At 44.5% G+C, this 21050-nt stretch overlaps 1 protein-coding gene across 1 annotated transcript in view; it reads left to right on the top strand.

Annotated features, from left to right (window-relative positions):
• Positions 1-21050, top strand: part of tenm4 (teneurin transmembrane protein 4) — a gene marked incomplete at its 5' end in the record, with an annotated part of 264411 nt that overhangs the window by 24055 nt on the left and 219306 nt on the right. Inside the window, 2 exon segments of the mRNA XM_029716129.1 lie at positions 5809-6023; positions 9683-9899. Of these exon segments, the coding sequence (XP_029571989.1) occupies positions 5809-6023; positions 9683-9899 (432 nt within the window).

The raw sequence follows: 21050 nt of genomic DNA, 5'->3' as shown, positions 1-21050 counted from the left end.
GGCCACTCTTCCATACAGACCTTATTGGTGGAGTGCTGCAGAGATGGTTGTCCTTCTGGAAGGTTCTCCCATCTCCACAGCGGAACTCTGGAGCTCTGTCAGAGCGACCATCGGGTTCTTAGTCACCTCCCTGACCAAGGTCCTTCTCCCCTGATTGCTCAGTTTGGCCGGGCAGCCAGCTCTAGGAAGAGTCTTGGTGGTTCCAATCTTCTTCCATTTAAGAATGATTGAGGCCACTGTGTTCTTGGGGACCTTCAACGCTGCAGAAATGTTTTGGACCCTTCCCCAGATCTGTGCCTCGACACAATCCTGTCTCGGAGCTCTACGGACAATTCCTTTGACCTCATGGCTTGATTTCTGCTCTGACATTCACTGTCAACTGTGAGACCTTATATAGACAGGTGTGTGCCTTTCCAAATCATGTCCAATCAATTGAATTTACCACAGGTGGACTCCAATCAAGTTGTAGAAACATCTCAAGGATGATCAATGGAAACAGGATGCACCTGAGCTCAATTATGAGTCTCATAGCAAAAGATCTGTATACTATTGTAAATAAGGATTTCTGTTTTTTATTTTTAATACATTTCAAAAAAATTCTAAAAACCTGTTTTCGCTTCGTTGTTATGGGGTATTGTGTGTAGGTTACTGAGGGTTTTTATTTATTTAATCCATTTTAGATTAAGGCTGTAAATCAAGCTTTCCAGAGGTACACAAGGAAAATAAGACATTTTGAAAGTTGAAGTTGAAATTAGAAGTTAAAATTAAAGTTAAATATTGTCCCATTTGATTCATTTTCAAAATGCCATGAATGATAGTAAAGAATGTCAATACTTTTCTTTACAAAGTTTTCCAAAACTTTCAAATTGCTAAGTGGCATTTCGGAAAACAACCAAGTCCACATTGTCCCAGCTGTCCCAGTGGTATGTAAACAGCCAGAGAGATCTTCAATGTAATCCAATAGAAGACACTGTAAGTGGGGAGGGTGAGGAGAAGTGGAGGATAGAGGAGAGGAGAGGAGAGGAGAGGAGAGGAGAGGAGAGGAGTGTGTGTGTCTTCAGGGACGGCGGATCCAGGGGCTGCTGTAGGGGATTAGCTCCCTCTCTCTGTCCCCTTCAGAACGGATTCACTCCTTTCATCTCCTCTCTTCCGTCTTAGTCTGGTTTGGCCTGGTTTGTCGTCCCTTCCGTTCCCTGGCACAAGAAGAAAGCATGTATTAACAACCAACTAAGAACTATCAATTAACAACCAACCAACTATCTCAGCTCTTCTCTTCCTCTCCTCTCCTCCTCTCCTCCTCAACTCCTCTCCTCCACTCCTCCTCTCCTCTTCTCCTCCTCTCCTCTTCTCCTCCTCTCCTCTCCTCCACTCCTCTCCTCCTCTCCTCAACTCCTCTCCTCCTCTCCTCCACTCCTCCTCTCCTCTTCTCCTCCTCTCCTCAACTCCTCTCCTCCACTCCTCCTCTCCTCTTCTCCTCCTCTCCTCAACTCCTCTCCTCCACTCCTCCTCTCCTCTCCTCCTCTCCTCCTCTCCTCCTCTCCTCCTCTCCTCTCCTCCTACACTCCTCCTCTCCTCTCCTCCTCTCCTCCACTCCTCTCCTCCTCTCCTACTCTCCTCCACTCCTCTCCTCCTCTCCTCTCCTCCACTCCTCTCCTCCTCCTCTCCTCCTCTCCTCTCCTCTCCTCCTCCTCTCCTCAACTCCTCTCCTCCTACACTCCTCCTCCTCCTCTCTTCCTCTCCTCTCCTCCCCTCCTCTCCTCCTCCACTCCTCCTCTCCTCCTCTCCTCTCCTCCACTCCTCTCCTCCTCCTCTCCTCCTCTCCTCTCCTCCTCCTCTCCTCAACTCCTCTCCTCCTACACTCCTCCTCCTCCTCTCTTCCTCTCCTCTCCTCCCCTCCTCTCCTCCTCTCCTCCTCCTCTCCTCCTCTCCTCTCCTCTCCTCCTCCTCTCCTCAACTCATCTCCTCCTACACTCCTCCTCCTCCTCTCTTCCTCTCCTCTCCTCCCCTCCTCTCCTCCTCTCCTCCTCCTCCCCTCTTCTCTTCCTCTCCTCCTCTCCTCCTCTCCTCTCCTCCTCTCCTCCTCCTCCCCTCCTTCTCTTCCTCTCCTCCTCTCCTCCTCTCCTCTCCTCCTCTCCTCCTCTCCTCTCCTCTTCTCCTCCTTTCCTCAACTCCTCTCTTCCTCTCCTCCTCTCCTCTCCTCCTCTCCTCCTCTCCTCCTCTCCTCCTCCCCTCCTCTCCTCCTCTCCTCCTCCATTCCTCTCCTCCTCTCCTCTCTTCCTCTCCTCTCCTCTCCTCCCCTCCTCTCCTCCTCTCCTCCTCCACTCCTCTCCTCTTCTCGTCCTCTCCTCCTCTCCTCCTCTCCTCCTCTCCTCTCCTCCTCCTCTCCTCCTCTCCTCTCCTCCTCTCCTCATCTCCTCCTCTCCTCTCCTCCTACACTCCTCCTCTCCTTCCCTCCTCTCCTCCTCTCCTCTCCTCCTACACTCCTCCTCTCCTCTCCTCCTCTCTTCTCCTCCTCCTCTCCTCAACTCCTCTCCTCCTGTCCTCCTCTCCTCCTCTCCTCTCCTCCTACACTCCTCCTCTCCTCTCCTCCTCTCCTCCTCTCCTCTCCTCCTCTCCTCCTCTCCTCCACTCCTCTCCTCCTCTCCTCCTCTCCTCTCCTCTCCTCTCCTCCCCAGTATAGTCTATAGACAGCAGTACTACATTATAGTCTATAGACAGCAGTATTACAGTATAGTCTATAGACAGTAGTATTACATTACAGTCTATAGACAGCAGTACTACAGTATAGTCTATAGACAGCAGTACTACAGTATAGTCTATAGACAGCAGTACTACAGTATAGTCTATAGACAGCAGTACTATAGTCTATAGACAGCAGTACTACAGTATAGTCTATAGACAGCAGTACTACAGTATAGTCTATAGACAGCAGTATTACAGTATAGTCTATAGACAGTAGTACTACAGTATAGTCTATAGACAGCAGTACTACAGTATAGTCTATAGACAGCAGTACTACAGTATAGTCTATAGACAGCAGTACTACAGTATAGTCTATAGACAGCAGTACTACAGTATAGTCTATAGACAGCAGTACTACAGTACTAGTCCTATAGACAGCAGTACTACAGTTATAGTCTATAGACAGCAGTACTACAGTATAGTCTATAGACAGCAGTACTACAGTATAGTCTATAGACAGCGTACTACAGTATAGTCTATAGACAGCATTACTACAGTATAGTCATAGACAGCAGTACTACAGTATAGTCTATAGACAGTAGTATACAGTATAGTCTATAGACAGCAGTACTACAGTATAGTCTATAGACAGCAGTACTACAGTATAGTCTATAGACAGCAGTACTACAGTATAGTCTATAGACAGCAGTACTACAGTATAGTCTATAGACAGCAGTACTACAGTATAGTCTATAGACAGCAGTATTACAGTATAGTCTATAGACAGCAGTACTACAGTATAGTCTATAGACAGCAGTACTACAGTATAGTCTATAGACAGCAGTACTACCGTATAGTCTATAGACAGTACTACTACAGTATAGTCTATAGACAGCAGTACTACAGTATAGTCTATAGACAGCAGTACTACAGTATAGTCTATAGACAGCAGTACTACAGTATAGTCTATAGACAGCAGTCAAATTTGATCCATGTAAATAAGTCCCAGAGCTACCATGTAATAACAAGCAGGCACACAAACACACACACACACACACACACACACACACACACACACACACACACACACACACACACACACACACACACACACACACACACACACACACACACACACCGTGCTGCTTTAGGCTATGAGTGGCAGCCACAGTTGAAGGTAAATCAATAGTTATGCTTTTATAATTGTGCCTTACAGTGCGGCGGTGTCAAGATCAAACCATAGAGATGTGTAGAGATCACAATTATATCTGTCCCATTATGGTGTCTGTGAGCGTACGTGCAGCGCCATTCAGACCGTCTCCATTTTGATGGACTCCATGCTCTTCTTCTTCTACTTTCTGTGAGTTGATAAACAAACTGAAAGGGTGCATACTGTCCCCTGGAGGGTGTTGTGTGAACAGGTATAAAGTCAAGGTTGGTGATTTACTGCCCGCTGTAGTTATGGAATGTTGAGCGGGATGGAATTATGTTGACTACTTCAAAAATGGAGAAAGTCTTCATCGCTAAAACAGACTTTTGGGTACTGGAGTCCTCTATACTTCTCTATGAGACAAGGTGACACTCTTCTATCCCCACTAGAGTCCTCTATACTTCTCTATGAGACAAGGTGACACTCTTCTATCCCCACTAGAGTCCTCTATACTTCTCTATGAGACAAGGTGACACTCTTCTATCCCCACTAGAGTCCTCTATACTTCTCTATGAGACAAGGTGATACTCTTCTCTCCCCACTAGAGTCCTCTATACTTCTCTATGAGACAAGGTGATACTCTTCTATCCCCACTAGAGTCCTCTATACTTCTCTATGAGACAAGGTGATACTCTTCTATCCTCACTAGAGTCCTCTATACTTCTCTATGAGACAAACCAAGGTGATACTCTTATCTCCTCACTTTCAATTGTGTATTTGCATTGGAACAATACACAGAATGCTAGCTCATCTAACTCATCTAGCTCATCTAACTCATCTAGCTCATCTAACTCATCTAGCTCAACTAGCTCAACTAGCTCATCTAGCTCATCTAACTCATCTAACTCATCTAGCTCATCTAGCTCAACTAACTCGTCTAACTCATCTAGCTCAACTTTCTCATCTAACTCATCTAGCTCGTCTAACTCATCTAGCTCATCTAACTCATCTAGCTCGTCTAACTCATCTAGCTCATCCTACTCGTCTAACTCAACTAGCTCATCTAACTCATCTAACTCATCTAGCTCATCTAGCTCATCTAACTCATCTAACTCATCTAGCTCATCTAACTCATCTAACTCATCTAACTCACCTAACTCATCTAACTCATCTAGCTCATCTAACTCATCTAACTCATCTAGCTCATCTAGCTCAACTTTCTCATCTAGCTCATCTAGCTCGTCTAACTCATCTAGCTCATCTAACTCATCTAACTCATCTAGCTCATCTAACTCATCTAGCTCAACTTTCTCATCTAACTCAACTAGCTCATCTAACTCATCTAGCTCAACTTTCTCATCTAACTCATCTAGCTCATCTAGCTCAACTAGCTCAATTAGCTCATCTAGCTCAACTAGCTCAATTAGCTCATCTAGCTCAACTAGCTCAACTAGCTCATCTAGCTCAACTAGCTCAACTAGCTCAACTAGCTCATCTAGCTCATCTAGCTCAACTTTCTCATCTAACTCAACTAGCTCAACTAGCTCAACTAGCTCAACTGGAGGGGACAGACCTGGTTGTATATCTTTGTTGGAGGGGACAGACCTGGTTGTATATCTGTGTTGGAGGGGGCAGACATGGTTGTATATCTGTGTTGGAGGGGGCAGACCTGGTTGTATATCTCAGTCTGTGTTGGAGGGGACAGACCTGGTTGTATATCTGTGTTGGAGGGGACAGACCTGGTTGTATATCTCAGTCTGTGTTGGAGGGGACAGACCTGGTTGTATATCTGTGTTGGAGGGGACAGACCTGGTTGTATATCTGTGTTGGAGGGGGCAGGCATAGATGAATTTAGTCCTCATAACCTGAGGGCTGTACAATGTAGATTAATTTAGTCCTCATAACCTGATAACCTGGATGGCTTTGTTCATTGACTGATTCCCTGTTCTGTCCACTTTACTGTGATTGTGATGCAGGTAAAGTGGACAGCCTGTTCCCAGATGACAGCTTCATAGACATGGGGGAGATTGACGTGGGTCGTAAGGTTGCCCAGCAGATACCTCCGGGAGTCTTCTGGAGATCACAGGTCTTCGTAGACCACTCCATGTACCTCAAGTTCAACGTGTCTCTAGGCAAAGATGCCCTGGTGGGGATCTACGGCAGGAGAGGCCTGCCACCCTCTCATACACAGGTGGGTACTGACGGACGGACAAGACAGCCAAGACAGACAGACAGGCAGACAGCCAGACAGACAGGCAGGCAGACAGCCAAGGCAGGCAGACAGACAGCCAAGGCAGGCAGACAGCCAAGGCAGGCAGACAGCCAGACAGACAGGCAGGCAGGCAGACAGACAGCCAAGGCAGGCAGACAGCCAGACAGACAGGCAGGCAGACAGACAGACAGACAGCCAAGGCAGGCAGACAGACAGCCAAGGCAGGCAGACAGCCAGACAGACAGGCAGGCAGGCAGACAGACAGCCAAGGCAGGCAGGCAGACAGCCAAGGCAGGCAGACAGCCAGACAGACAGGCAGGCAGGCAGACAGACATTCACCTTCTTTTTCATCTCATACTGTCTATGTCTTACTGATTTACTTCCCAACTCACTGCTACTAATTGTGATATAACTCACTGCTACTGATTGTGATATAACTCACTGCTACTAATTGTGATATAACTCACTACTACTGCTACTAATTGTGATATAACTCACTGCTACTGATTGTGATATAACTCACTGCTACTGATTGTCATATAACTCACTGCTACTAATTGTGATATAACTCACTGCTACTGATTGTGATATAACTCACTGCTCCTGCTACTGATTGTGATATAACTCACTGCTACTGCTAGTGATTGTGATATAACTCACTGCTCCTGCTACTGATTGTGATATAACTCACTAATCCTAAACAATTCTGTTCTGTTCAATATTACTATTTCACACGTGTCTCCTAAGTCTTGGTTTATTTTCTGTTCTCATCCATTAGCTGTGTAATGGATGGTGGATAACACATGCTTTAGGTATCAGACTGCTGTTGGACATGTAGCGAATATATAATATATTTATAATTATCTATGTTGGCATTATTATTGTGTTACAGAAGGATTTATAGTTGATTCCCTCAAGGGTCATTTCTTTAAAGGTCTAATATCATCTATACAGCACCAGCAGCAGGGTTAAAGACCAAGGGACCCACGGCATTAAAAACATGTATGCTACGTCCTATGTAGTGCACTAGTTTTGATATGAGCCCTATCGGCTGTGGTAGAAAGTAGTGCACTAAATAGGGACACACTCTGATCTCCAAAGTTATCAACCAGACCTTTGCTGGATAGGTGTGACATGCCTATATTTAAATAAACAAATAGTTATTTTACTGTGACTGATCACGGAGAGAGATTGAGAGAGATGGAGAGAGATTCGGAGAGGGAGAGAGAGAGAATGAGAGCATGAGAAAGAGAGAAAGAGCTGGAGAGAGAGAGAGAAGGAGAGAGGAGATAGAGAGAGAGAGAGAAGGAGAGGGAGAGATAGATAAAGGAAGAGAAGGAGAGGGAGAGATAGATAGAGAGAGGAAAGAGAGGGAGAGATAGATGCAGAAAGAGAGAGGAAGACAGTGAGAGAGGGAAAGAGTTGAGGGACAGTGTCTGGCAGACCAATCAACCTGCACATGTCCTCTACTGTATGACTATTGTTATTGTTGAATGTATGGTTATTTTGAACCTTGATTATTGTTGTTACTGTTGTCCCGTTGACAATTTTTATTCTAATTTTTATTTATTTTTATATTGTAAATATGTACATTGTTACGTCATGCCAATAAAGCGAATTGAATTGAATTGAATTGAAAGAGAGAGAGGCAGAGAGACATAATGAGAGAATGACAGAGAGAGAGAGACATATGAGTGGACAGCACAGTCCTATCTAGATAGATGAGAGGACAGCACAGTCCTATATAGACAGATGAGTGGACAGCACAGTCCTATCTAGATAGATGAGAGGACAGCACAGTCCTATCTAGACAGATGAGTGGACAGCACAGTCCTATCTAGATAGATGAGTGGACAGCACAGTCCTATCTAGATAGATGAGTGGACAGCACAGTCCTATCTAGACAGATGAGTGGACAGCACAGTCCTATCTAGACAGATGAGTGGACAGCACAGTCCTATCTAGACAGATGAGTGGACAGCACAGTCCTATCTAGACAGATGAGTGGACAGCACAGTCCTATCTAGACAGATGAGTGGACAGCACAGTCCTATCTAGACAGATGAGTGGACAGCACAGTCCTATCTAGATAGATGAGTGGACAGCACAGTCCTATCTGGACAGATGAGTGGACAGCACAGTCCTATCTAGACAGATGAGTGGACAGCACAGTCCTATCTAGACAGATGAGTGGACAGCACAGTCCTATCTAGACAGATGAGTGGACAGCACAGTCCTATCTAGACAGATGAGTGGACAGCACAGTCCTATCTAGATAGATGAGGGGACAGCACAGTCCTATCTGGACAGATGAGTGGACAGCACAGTCCTATCTAGACAGATGAGTGGACAGCACAGTCCTATCTAGACAGATGAGTGGACAGCACAGTCCTATCTAGACAGATGAGTGGACAGCACAGTCCTATCTAGATAGATGAGTGGACAGCACAGTCCTATCTAGACAGATGAGTGGACAGCACAGTCCTATCTAGACAGATGAGTGGACAGCACAGTCCTATCTAGATAGATGAGTGGACAGCACAGTCCTATCTAGATAGATGAGTGGACAGCACAGTCCTATCTAGATAGATGAGTGGACAGCACAGTCCTATCTGGACAGATGAGTGGACAGCACAGTCCTATCTAGACAGATGAGTGGACAGCACAGTCCTATCTAGACAGATGAGTGGACAGCACAGTCCTATCTAGACAGATGAGTGGACAGCACAGTCCTATCTAGACAGATGAGTGGACAGCACAGTCCTATCTAGATAGATGAGTGGACAGCACAGTCCTATCTGGACAGATGAGTGGACAGCACAGTCCTATCTAGACAGATGAGTGGACAGCACAGTCCTATCTAGACAGATGAGTGGACAGCACAGTCCTATCTAGACAGATGAGTGGACAGCACAGTCCTATCTAGATAGATGAGTGGACAGCACAGTCCTATCTAGACAGATGAGTGGACAGCACAGTCCTATCTAGACAGATGAGTGGACAGCACAGTCCTATCTAGATAGATGAGTGGACAGCACAGTCCTATCTAGACAGATGGAAAAGTAGCGTCTTCCTCATCGTTATTCATTCAGTCAGCTCTGAGACAAATCGGTAGCGTATGTTTTTGGGGTAAGCAGTCACTTTTAATAATTTTTTTTTAAAATGTGTATCTCTTAGAGTGGTTTTGAGAAGGCAATATTTAAATCTGTGATGTTTGAGCTGTGGAATGATTAAACATGTGTCCCAAATTACACCCTTTTTAGCCAGATGGTGCACTTATGGGCCCTGGTCAGTGGCCTAGGACTTAGCCTTCCAATATGTGTCTAGTTTAGTGTGAGTGAGTTTAGTCTCTGTGAAATGATTAGTTATTTATGAATGCGTGACAGGTAGTGGGGGTGCCGGTGTCCTGTTGAACTAGCTGCTGTATATGAAACCCGACAGTTTCACATTAGTCTAATACCTCTTTCACACTATCGTGTCGACCCAAAACAAACTGTATCGGCGCCGCTATTTTCTTTATGGTGAATGGACCACCAGGCCAGGCTCAGTACAGCTTGGTTTGGCACGGATCCGTTTGGCTCAGTCGTGTGAAAATCACTCAACACTTTTTTTTTGTCTATCGATCTGTCTCTCTCCAGTTTGACTTTGTGGAGCTGCTGGATGGTCGTAGGCTGCTGTCTGGTGAGATAGCGAGTGGGGGTGTAGATGGGCCTGTGGCTCTGCAGCGCTCTCTGGTCCCCGTCACCACACACAACACCGGTTTCATCCAGTACATGGACTCTGGCATCTGGCACCTGGCCTTCTACAACGATGGGAAAGAGACAGAGACTGTCTCCTTCATCACCACGGCGATAGGTGAGTCTTTTTATTTAACCAGGAATTTCTTCATTGAATTGTAATAAAAATGTAAAAAAATTGCCATATTAAAACATGCACAATATCCTACATTGCAAGAGGCTGCGATATTTTGAAATGCCACTTAGCCGTCTTTAACAACTTTTGATTTATTGCTGGTATTGATGGAGTCCCCTTTTGGCCACTTCCCCAAAAACACCAAGCCCCGCCCCCTCCCCCTGTCACTCAAACAGGCAGTGCCTTGTGCCCGAGGTTCACTCTGCATATGATTAAACCAAAACAATAGCATGCAGTCAACGACGTAGCTTTCCACGTTGTTTTCTGTGCTATACTATTAGTTTGTGCAACTTGCTCTCTGCAAAACATAATTGTGTTAGCCCCTAATGCTAATCGCTAGCTAAAGCCACTGAGATAGGACAAATCTTACAAGCAAAATAAATGTTTTCTCTAAGGGATGGATCAGAGCATATAGATTACTATAGATTATAACGGTTACTTGGAGGGGGTGCGTTTTACATTACATTTAAGGGGAGGGTTTAGTATTTTGTTTATCTAGTCCAGGCGAGGGTTATGTCATTTGTATTGAATGAAATGTCAATATTTCTCAGTGTTTTAGAATGAGTTGCTTATTAGGCTATATATGGATGTCTTCCTGATGCTGGGCACAATGTGCCTATAGGCTATTCAGTGTGGTCCCAATCAAATGATCCATAGCCTATAGGTTACAGACTACAGGCTACAAAAGAGAAATCTCCCTTAGAAATGTTGCCCGTTTTTTTTTTTCGCTCAATTTTGCCTCAAACTGCTGCATCTGTATATGCATTCGTAAATCAAGACCTTTCTTGAGTTGGGCTCTGGGATGGAACCACTTGTTGAACATCTGCGTCTATGGTTGTTTGTGGGGGAAAGGGGATGTGTGTGTGTGTGTGTGTGTGTGTGTGTGTGTGTGTGTGTGTGTGTGCGTGCGTGCGTGCGTGCGTGCGTGCGTGCCATAACTGTTGCTGGGGAGTAAAGATGTTAAGTACAATATAGGATGAATCACAATAATTGTTTGTTAAAATAGTATTTGCTTGATAAAAATGTTATTTTTGTAATGACAATCCTGGTTAGATGTAACGATCCTTTGCATGAACTGGTTACATTATTACGAATATTATTTGTTAATTATGGAAATTAAGATAAGCAGGATTTTTAATATATATACAGAACCAGTCAAAAGTTTGGACACACCTACTCATTCAAGGGTTTTTCTTTATTTTTACTATTTTCTTCATTGTAGTGAAGACATCAAAACTATGAAATAATACATATGGAATCATGTAGTAACCAAAAAAGTGTTAAACAGATTCTTCAAAATAGCCACCCTTTGCCTTGATGACAGCTTTGCACACTCTTGGCATTCTCTAATCTTCCTGAGGTAGTCACCTGTAATGCATTTCAATTAACAGGTGTGCCTTGTTAAACGTTAATTTGTGGAATTTCTTTCCTTCTTAATGCGTTTGAGCCAATCAGTTGTGTTGTGACAAGGTAGGTGTGGTATACAGAAGATAGCCCTATTTGGTAAAAGACCAAGTCCATATTATGACAAGAACAGCTCAGATAAGCAAAGAGAAACGACAGTCCATCATTACTTTAAGACATGAAGGTCAGTCAATGCGGATAATATCAAGAACTTTGAAAGTTTCTTCAAGTGTAGTCGCAAAAACTATCAAACGCTATGATGTAACTGGCTCGACCCAGAGTTACCTCTGCTGCAGAGGATAAGTTCAGTAGAGTTACCAGCCTCAGAAACTGCCTACATTATTACGAATATTATTTCTTAATTATGGAAATTAAGATGAGAATGATTTTTAATATATTTTTTGATGGCTATATATAATACAAATTGAGGTGAGGGCGATGGAAATGCATTTGGCAGTTGATCTACTTCTGTTCTGTAAATGGCACTGTGTGTTCTTTTCCCAGGATGCATCCCAGTCTGTTCAGGGATACGGGGGGTCGGGGGTGGTCTGCCGGGCATTGGGATGACAACCCAACTCGGGATGAGGAGGGGTTTTAGCGGGTGGAATAGTGAGGAGAAATTTGAGATTTACTTAGTAGCAATGCAAATATCATGGTACAGTTAAGATTTGAAGTCGGAAGTTTACATACACCTTAGCCAAATAAATTTAAACTCAGTTTTTTCACAATTCCTGATATTTAATCCTAGTAAAAATTCCCTGTCTTAGGTCAGTTAGGATCACCACTTTATTTTAAGAATGTGAAATGTCAGAATAATAGTAGAGAGAATGATTTATTTCAGCTTTTATTTCTTTCATCACATTCCCAGTGGGTCCGAAGTTTACATACACTCAATTAGTATTTGGTAGCATTGCCTTTAAATTGTTTAATTTGGATCAAATGTTTTGGGTAGCCTTCCACAAGCTTCCCACAATAAGTTGGGTGAATTTTGGCCCATTCTTCCTGACAGAGCTGGTGTAAATGAGTCAGGTTTGTAGGCCTCCTTGCTCGCACACGCTTTTTCAGTTCTGCCTACAAATGTTCTATAGGATTGAGGTCAGGGCTTTGTGATGGCCACTCCAATACCTTGACTTTGTTGTCCTTAAGCCATTTTGCCACAACTTTGGAAGTATGCTTGGGGTCATTGTCCATTTGGAAGACCCATTTGCGACCAAGCTTAACTTCCGCTTCAATATATCCACATAAGTTTCCTCCCTCATGATGCCATCTATTTTGTGAAGTGCACCAGTCCCTCCTGCAGCAAAGTACCCCCACAACATGATGCTGCCACCCCCGTGCTTCACGGTTGGGATGGTGTTATTCGGCTTGCAAGCCTCCCCCTTTTTCCTCCAAACATAACGATGGTCATTATGGCCAAACAGTTCTATTTTTGTTTCATCAGACCAGAGGACATTTCTCCAAAAAGTACGATCTTTGTCCCCATGTGCAGTTGCAAACCGTAGTCTGGCTTTTTATGGCGGTTTTAGAGCAGTGGCTTCTTCCTTGCTGAGTGGCCTTTCAGGTTATGTCGATATAGGACTCGTTTTATTGTGGATATAGATACTTTTGTACATGTTTCCTCCAGCATCTTCACAAGGTCCTTTGCTGTTGTTCTGGGATTGATTTTGCACTTTTCACACCAAAGTACATTCATCTCTAGGAGACAGAACACGTCTCCTTCCTGAGCAGTATGACGGCTGCGTGGTCCCATGGTGTTTATACTTGCGTACTATTGTATGTACAAATGAACATGGTACCTTCAGGTGTTTGGAAATTGCTCCCAATGATGAACCAGACTTGTGGAGGTCTACAATTTTTTTCTGAGGTCTTGGCTGATTTCTTTTGATTTTCCCATGATGTCAAGCAAAGAGGCACTGAGTTTGAAGGTAGGCATTGAAATACATCCACAGGTACACCTCCAATTGACTCAAATTAAGTCAATTAGCCCTTCAGAAGCTTCTAACGCCATGGCATCATTTTCTGGAATTTTCCAAGCTGTAGGTACAGTCAACTTAGTGTATGTAAACTTCTGACCCACTGGAATTGTGATACAGTGAATTATAAGTGAAATAATATGTCTGTAAACAATTGTCGGAAAAATACATTTACATTTACATTTAAGTCATTTAGCAGACGCTCTTATCCAGAGCGACTTACAAATTGGTGCATTCACCTTAAGATATCCAGTGGAACAACCACTTTACAATAGTGCATCTAAATCTTTCGGGGGGGGGGGGGGGTAGAAGGATTACTTTATCCTATCCCAGGTATTCCTTAAAGAGGTGGGGTTTCAGGTGTCTCCGGAAGGTGGTGATTGACTCCGCTGTCCTGGCGTCATGAAGGAGCTTGTTCCACCATTGGGGTGCCAGAGCAGCGAACAGTTTTGACTGGGCTGAGCGGGAGCTGTGCTTCCTCAGAGGTAGGGAGGCGAGCAGGCCAGAGGTGGATGAACGCAGTGCCCTTGTTTGGGTGTAGGGCCTGATCAGAGCCTGAAGGTACGGAGGTGCCGTTCCCCTCACAGCTCCGTAGGCAAGCAGCATGGACTTGTAGCGGATGCGAGCTTCAACTGGAAGCCAGTGGAGAGAGCGGAGGAGCGGGGTGACGTGAGAGAACTTGGGAAGGTTGAACACCAGACGGGCTGCGGCGTTCTGGATGAGTTGCAGGGGTTTAATGGCACATGCAGGGAGCCCAGCCAACAGCGAGTTGCAGTAATCCAGACGGGAGATGACAAGTGCCTGGACTAGGACCTGCGCCGCTTCCTGTGTGAGGCAGGGTCGTACTCTGCGAATGTTGTAGAGCATGAACCTACAAGATCGGGTCACCGCCTTGATGTTAGTGGAGAACGACAGGGTGTTGTCCAGGGTCACGCCAAGGTTCTTAGCACTCTGGGAGGAGGACACAAGGGAGTTGTCAACCATGATGGCGAGATCATGGAACGGGCAGTCCTTCCCTGGGAGGAGGAGCAGCTCCGTCTTGCCGAGGTTCAGCTTGAGGTGGTGAGCCGTCATCCACACTGATATGTCTGCCAGACATGCAGAGATGCGATTCGCCACCTGGTTATCAGAAGGGGGAAAGGAGAAGATTAATTGTGTGTCGTCTGCGTAGCAATGATAGGAGAGACCATGTGAGGATATGACCGAGCCAAGTGACTTGGTGTATAGTGAGAATAGGAGAGGGCCTAGAACAGAGCCCTGGGGGACACCAGTGGTGAGAGCATGTGGTGAGGAGACAGATTCTCGCCACGCCACCTGGTAGGAGCGACCTGTCAGGTAGGACGCAATCCAAGCGTGGGCCGCGCCGGAGATGCCCAGCTCGGAGAGGGTGGAGAGGAGGATCTGATGGTTCACGGTATCAAAGGCAGCAGATAGGTCTAGAAGGATGAGAGCAGAGGAGAGAGAGTTAGCTTTAGCAGTGCGGAGAGCCTCCGTGACACAGAGAAGAGCAGTCTCAGTTGAATGCCCAGTCTTGAAACCTGACTGATTAGGATCAAGAAGGTCATTCTGAGAGAGATAGCAGGAGAGCTGGCCAAGGACGGCACGTTCAAGAGTTTTGGAGAGAAAAGAAAGAAGGGATACTGGTCTGTAGTTGTTGATATCGAAGGGATCGAGTGTAGGTTTTTTCAGAAGGGGTGCAACTCTCGCTCTCTTGCAACTCTCGCTCTCTTGCAACTCTCGCTCTCTTGAACTTGTGTCATGCACAAAGTTAACAAGAAATTTGTGGAGTGGTTGAAAAACAAGTTTTAATGACTCCAACCTAAGTGTATGTAAACTTCCGACTTCCACTGTATATGGACACTCATTCACTATGGTACTTTTTAATGGTACGTTTACAAACATATATTGTGATAAATAGAATTTAAATGTATCTCATTTTGATAAATGGTGAAATAATTATAGCCAGCAGATAATAAGAACAGACGATTAGTATTTACCTGGCTATAAGAGAAGGATTATAATATCTATTGTTTACAGGAAACTCATTCAACTATTTTAGATTAAGTTTTGTGGAAAAAGGACTGGAGGTGTGAAATATATTTCTCCCATGGGGCAAAGAAATTCAAAAGGAGTGATGAAGATTAATTAACAGTAAATTTGATCCAAATGTGCACATTGTCCAAACAGATCCTCAAGGTAGATGGGTTCTTTTAAATATGTTTTTGGACCATAAAGAGATATGGCTCATTAACATATATGGTCCACATAATGATGATCCACGCTTCTTTAAAAAAAATATATATATATATAATAATTTAATTTATCAACCCTACAAGCAATACAATACTCTATTATTATGGTGGGAGATTATAATGCTGTTTTAAATACCTCAATGGACCGTAAAGGAAATCACACCGCAAACTATCACCCTCATGCACTTAAGGAAATCTTGAATGTCATGGATATATTGGAATTACTGGATATATTGGACCTAGTTAATTTCCTGACTGAGTGAGATATACATGGAGGAGGTTTAATATCCTGACCTAGTGAGATATACATGGAGGAGGTTTAATACCCTGACCTAGTGAGATATACATGGAGGTTTAATATCCTGACCTAGTGAGATATACATGGAGGAGGTTTAATATCCTGACCTAGTGAGATATACATGGAGGTTTAATATCCTGACCTAGTGAGATATACATGGAGGAGGTTTAATATCCTGACCTAGTGAGATATACATGGAGGAGGTTTAATATCCTGACCTAGTGAGATATACATGGAGGAGGTTTAATATCCTGACCTAGTGAGATATACATGGAGGAGGTTTAATATCCTGACCTGGTGAGATATACATGGAGGAGGTTTAATATCCTGACCTAGTGAGATATACATGGAGGTTTAATATCCTGACCTAGTGAGATATACATGGAGGTTTAATACCCTGACCTAGTGAGATATACATGGTGGAGGTTTAATACCCTGACCTAGTGAGATATACATGGAGGAGGTTTAATATCCTGACCTAGTGAGATATACATGGAGGAGGTTTAATATCCTGACCTAGTGAGATATACATGGAGGTTTAATACCCTGACCTAGTGAGATATACATGGAAGAGGTTTAATACCCTGACCTAGTGAGATATACATGGAGGAGGTTTAATATCCTGACCTAGTGAGATATACATGGAGGTTTAATACCCTGACCTAGTGAGATATACATGGAGGAGGTTTAATACCCTGACCTAGTGAGATATACATGGAGGAGGTTTAATATCCTGACCTAGTGAGATATACATGGAGGAGGTTTAATATCCTGACCTAGTGAGATATACATGGAGGAGGTTTAATATCCTGACCTAGTGAGATATACATGGTGGAGGTTTAATACCCTGACCTAGTGAGATATACATGGAGGAGGTTTAATATCCTGACCTAGTGAGATATACATGGAGGAGGTTTAATATCCTGACCTAGTGAGATATACATGGAGGTTTAATACCCTGACCTAGTGAGATATACATGGAAGAGGTTTAATACCCTGACCTAGTGAGATATACATGGAGGAGGTTTAATATCCTGACCTAGTGAGATATACATGGAGGTTTAATACCCTGACCTAGTGAGATATACATGGAGGAGGTTTAATACCCTGACCTAGTGAGATATACATGGAGGAGGTTTAATATCCTGACCTAGTGAGATATACATGGAGGAGGTTTAATATCCTGACCTAGTGAGATATACATGGAGGAGGTTTAATATCCTGACCTAGTGAGATATACATGGAGGAGGTTTAATATCCTGACCTAGTGAGATATACATGGAGGAGGTTTAATATCCTGACCTAGTGAGATATACATGGAGGAGGTTTAATATCCTGACCTAGTGAGATATACATGGTGGAGGTTTAATATCCTGACCTAGTGAGATATACATGGAGGAGGTTTAATATCCTGACCTAGTGAGATATACATGGAGGACGTTTAATATCCTGACCTAGTGAGATATACATGGAGGAGGTTTAATACCCTGACCTAGTGAGATATACATGGAGGAGGTTTAATATCCTGACCTAGTGAGATATACATGGAGGAGGTTTAATACCCTGACCTAGTGAGATATACATGGAGGAGGTTTAATACCCTGACCTAGTGAGATATACATGGAGGAGGTTTAATATCCTGACCTAGCGAGATATACATGGAGGTTTAATACCCTGACCTAGTGAGATATACATGGAGGAGGTTTAATACCCTGACCTAGTGAGATATACATGGAGGAGGTTTAATACCCTGACCTAGTGAGATATACATGGAGGAGGTTTAATATCCTGACCTAGTGAGATATACATGGAGGAGGTTTAATATCCTGACCTGGTGAGATATACATGGAGGAGGTTTAATATCCTGACCTAGTGAGATATACATGGAGGTTTAATATCCTGACCTAGTGAGATATACATGGAGGTTTAATACCCTGACCTAGTGAGATATACATGGTGGAGGTTTAATACCCTGACCTAGTGAGATATACATGGAGGAGGTTTAATATCCTGACCTAGTGAGATATACATGGAGGAGGTTTAATATCCTGACCTAGTGAGATATACATGGAGGTTTAATACCCTGACCTAGTGAGATATACATGGAGGAGGTTTAATACCCTGACCTAGTGAGATATACATGGAGGAGGTTTAATATCCTGACCTAGTGAGATATACATGGAGGAGGTTTAATATCCTGACCTAGTGAGATATACATGGAGGAGGTTTAATATCCTGACCTAGTGAGATATACATGGAGGAGGTTTAATATCCTGACCTAGTGAGATATACATGGAGGAGGTTTAATATCCTGACCTAGTGAGATATACATGGAGGAGGTTTAATATCCTGACCTAGTGAGATATACATGGTGGAGGTTTAATATCCTGACCTAGTGAGATATACATGGAGGAGGTTTAATATCCTGACCTAGTGAGATATACATGGAGGACGTTTAATATCCTGACCTAGTGAGATATACATGGAGGAGGTTTAATACCCTGACCTAGTGAGATATACATGGAGGAGGTTTAATATCCTGACCTAGTGAGATATACATGGAGGAGGTTTAATACCCTGACCTAGTGAGATATACATGGAGGAGGTTTAATACCCTGACCTAGTGAGATATACATGGAGGAGGTTTAATATCCTGACCTAGCGAGATATACATGGAGGTTTAATACCCTGACCTAGTGAGATATACATGGAGGAGGTTTAATACCCTGACCTAGTGAGATATACATGGAGGAGGTTTAATATCCTGACCGAGTGAGATATACTAGCTACTCTAGCTTACCAGACACACACACACACACACGCTTTCACTTCCTCTCGTCTGGTCTTGATCGCTGAGGTGATTTTGGTTTTGTCTCCCTAAAGCCTCTTTGATTAGAAGTGCTGTATGAAGCTGCCTGGTATCAGAGGGTTAGTGATTACTGATGTAGGTCTATTGGACAAGGTATGGGACTTGAGGGAGGGAGGACGATAGAAGGATAGATGGAGAGAAAGAGAGAGACAGTGCTATTGAGATAGAGAGGGAGAGAAAGAGAGAGTGATAAAGAAAGAAAGAGATGAAAGAAAGAAAGACAGACAGACAGACAGACAGACAGACAGACAGACAGACAGACAGAGAGAGAGAGAGAGAGAGAGAGAGAGAGAGAGAGAGAGAGAGAGAAAGAAAGAAAGGAAGGAAGACAGTACCCAAGGTGTGTATGTCAGTGCGTGACAGCTGAGAGCTGTTCTCTTGCTCTTTAATTAAAAGCTCCTGGGCCAGAGACCAGGGTCCATCTGCCTCCGCCAGCCTCTCTCCCTCTCTCCTCCCTGCCAGGCACCAGTCACCGATGGAGCTGTCCTCTCCTCCACAGCCCTAACTGGAGACAGAGATGCACTCTAGCTCGCCTACCCAGCTTGCTTCTCCAGCCCCAGCTGGAATTCAATACTTAACATATGAGATAACATGGGACGAGGAGGAACAGGAAGCATGTTAACTCTCCCCTATTGGTTACCAACTGGGAGGGAGGAACAGGAAGCATGTTAACTCTCCCCTATTGGTTACCAACTGGGAGGAGGGAACAGGAAGCATGTTAACTCTCCCCTATTGGTTACCAACTGGGAGGGAGGAACAGGAAGCATGTTAACTCTCCCCTATTGGTTACCAACGGGTAGGGAGGAACAGGAAGCATGTTAACTCTCCCCTATTGGTTACCAACTGGGAGGGAGGAACAGGAAGCATGTTAACTCTCCCCTATTGGTTACCAACGGGGAGGGAGGAGGAACAGGAAGCATGTTAACTCTCCCCTATTGGTTACCAACTGGGACGAGGAGGAACAGGAAGCATGTTAACTCTCCCCTATTGGTTACCAACTAGGACGAGGAGGGAACAGGAAGCATGTTAACTCTCCCCTATTGGTTACCAACTGGGACGAGGAGGGAACAGGAAGCATTTTAACTCTCCCCTATTGGTTACCAACTGGGACGAGGAGGGAACAGGAAGCATGTTAACTCTCCCCTATTGGTTACCAACTGGGAGGGAGGAGGAACAGGAAGCATGTTAACTCTCCCCTATTGGTTACCAACTGGGAGGGAGGAGGAACAGGAAGCATGTTAACTCTCCCCTATTGGTTACCAACTGGGAGGAGGGAACAGGAAGCATGTTAACTCTCCCCTATTGGTTACCAACTGGGACGAGGAGGAACAGGAAGCATGTTAACTCTCCCCTATTGGTTACCAACTGGGAGGGAGGAACAGGAAGCATGTTAACTCTCCCCTATTGGTTACCAACTGGGAGGAGGGAACAGGAAGCATGTTAACTCTCCCCTATTGGTTACCAACTGGGGGGAGGGAGGAGGAACAGGAAGCATGTTAACTCTCCCCTATTGGTTACCAACTGGGAGGGAGGAACAGGAAGCATGTTAACTCTCCCCTATTGGTTACCAACGGGGAGGGAGGAGGAACAGGAAGCATGTTAACTCTCCCCTATTGGTTACCAACTGGGAGGGAGGAACAGGAAGCATGTTAACTCTCCCCTATTGGTTACCAACTGGGAGGGAGGAACAGGAAGCATGTTAACTCTCCCCTATTGGTTACCAACTGGGAGGGAGGAACAGGAAGCATGTTAACTCTCCCCTATTGGTTACCAACTGGGAAGGAGGAACAGGAAGCATGTTAACTCTCCCCTATTGGTTACCAACTGGGAGGGAGGAACAGGAAGCATGTTAACTCTCCCCTATTGGTTACCAACGGGGAGGGAGGAACAGGAAGCATGTTAACTCTCCCCTATTGGTTACCAACGGGGAGGGAGGAGGAACAGGAAGCATGTTAACTCTCCCCTATTGGTTACCAACTGGGAGGGAGGAACAGGAAGCATGTTAACTCTCCCCTATTGGTTACCAATGGTGATGGAGGAGGAACAGGAAGCATGTTAACTCTCCCCTATTGGTTACCAACGGGGAGGGAGGAGGGGCAAAGGGAGGGGCAAGGGAAGAGGAGAGAGAGAGAGAGAAGCCACTTCCAAAATGGGTCGTTGGTTTGGTGCCCTTCAGCAGAAATGTAATCTGGCCGAGCGGCCGACTACCTGAGTTGAATTGAGTCATAGAGGGAATGAGTTGACCTTCAAAACTAAACCTGCTGGAGAAATAGAAAGTCCACAGGAACTGTAACAGTG

The sequence above is a fragment of the Salmo trutta genome, chromosome 26, assembly GCF_901001165.1.
Source record: "Salmo trutta chromosome 26, fSalTru1.1, whole genome shotgun sequence".
NCBI classification, from domain to species: domain Eukaryota; kingdom Metazoa; phylum Chordata; class Actinopteri; order Salmoniformes; family Salmonidae; genus Salmo; species Salmo trutta.
Note: the sequence above shows the minus strand (reverse complement) of the source record. Positions and strands in the feature narration are given on the sequence as shown.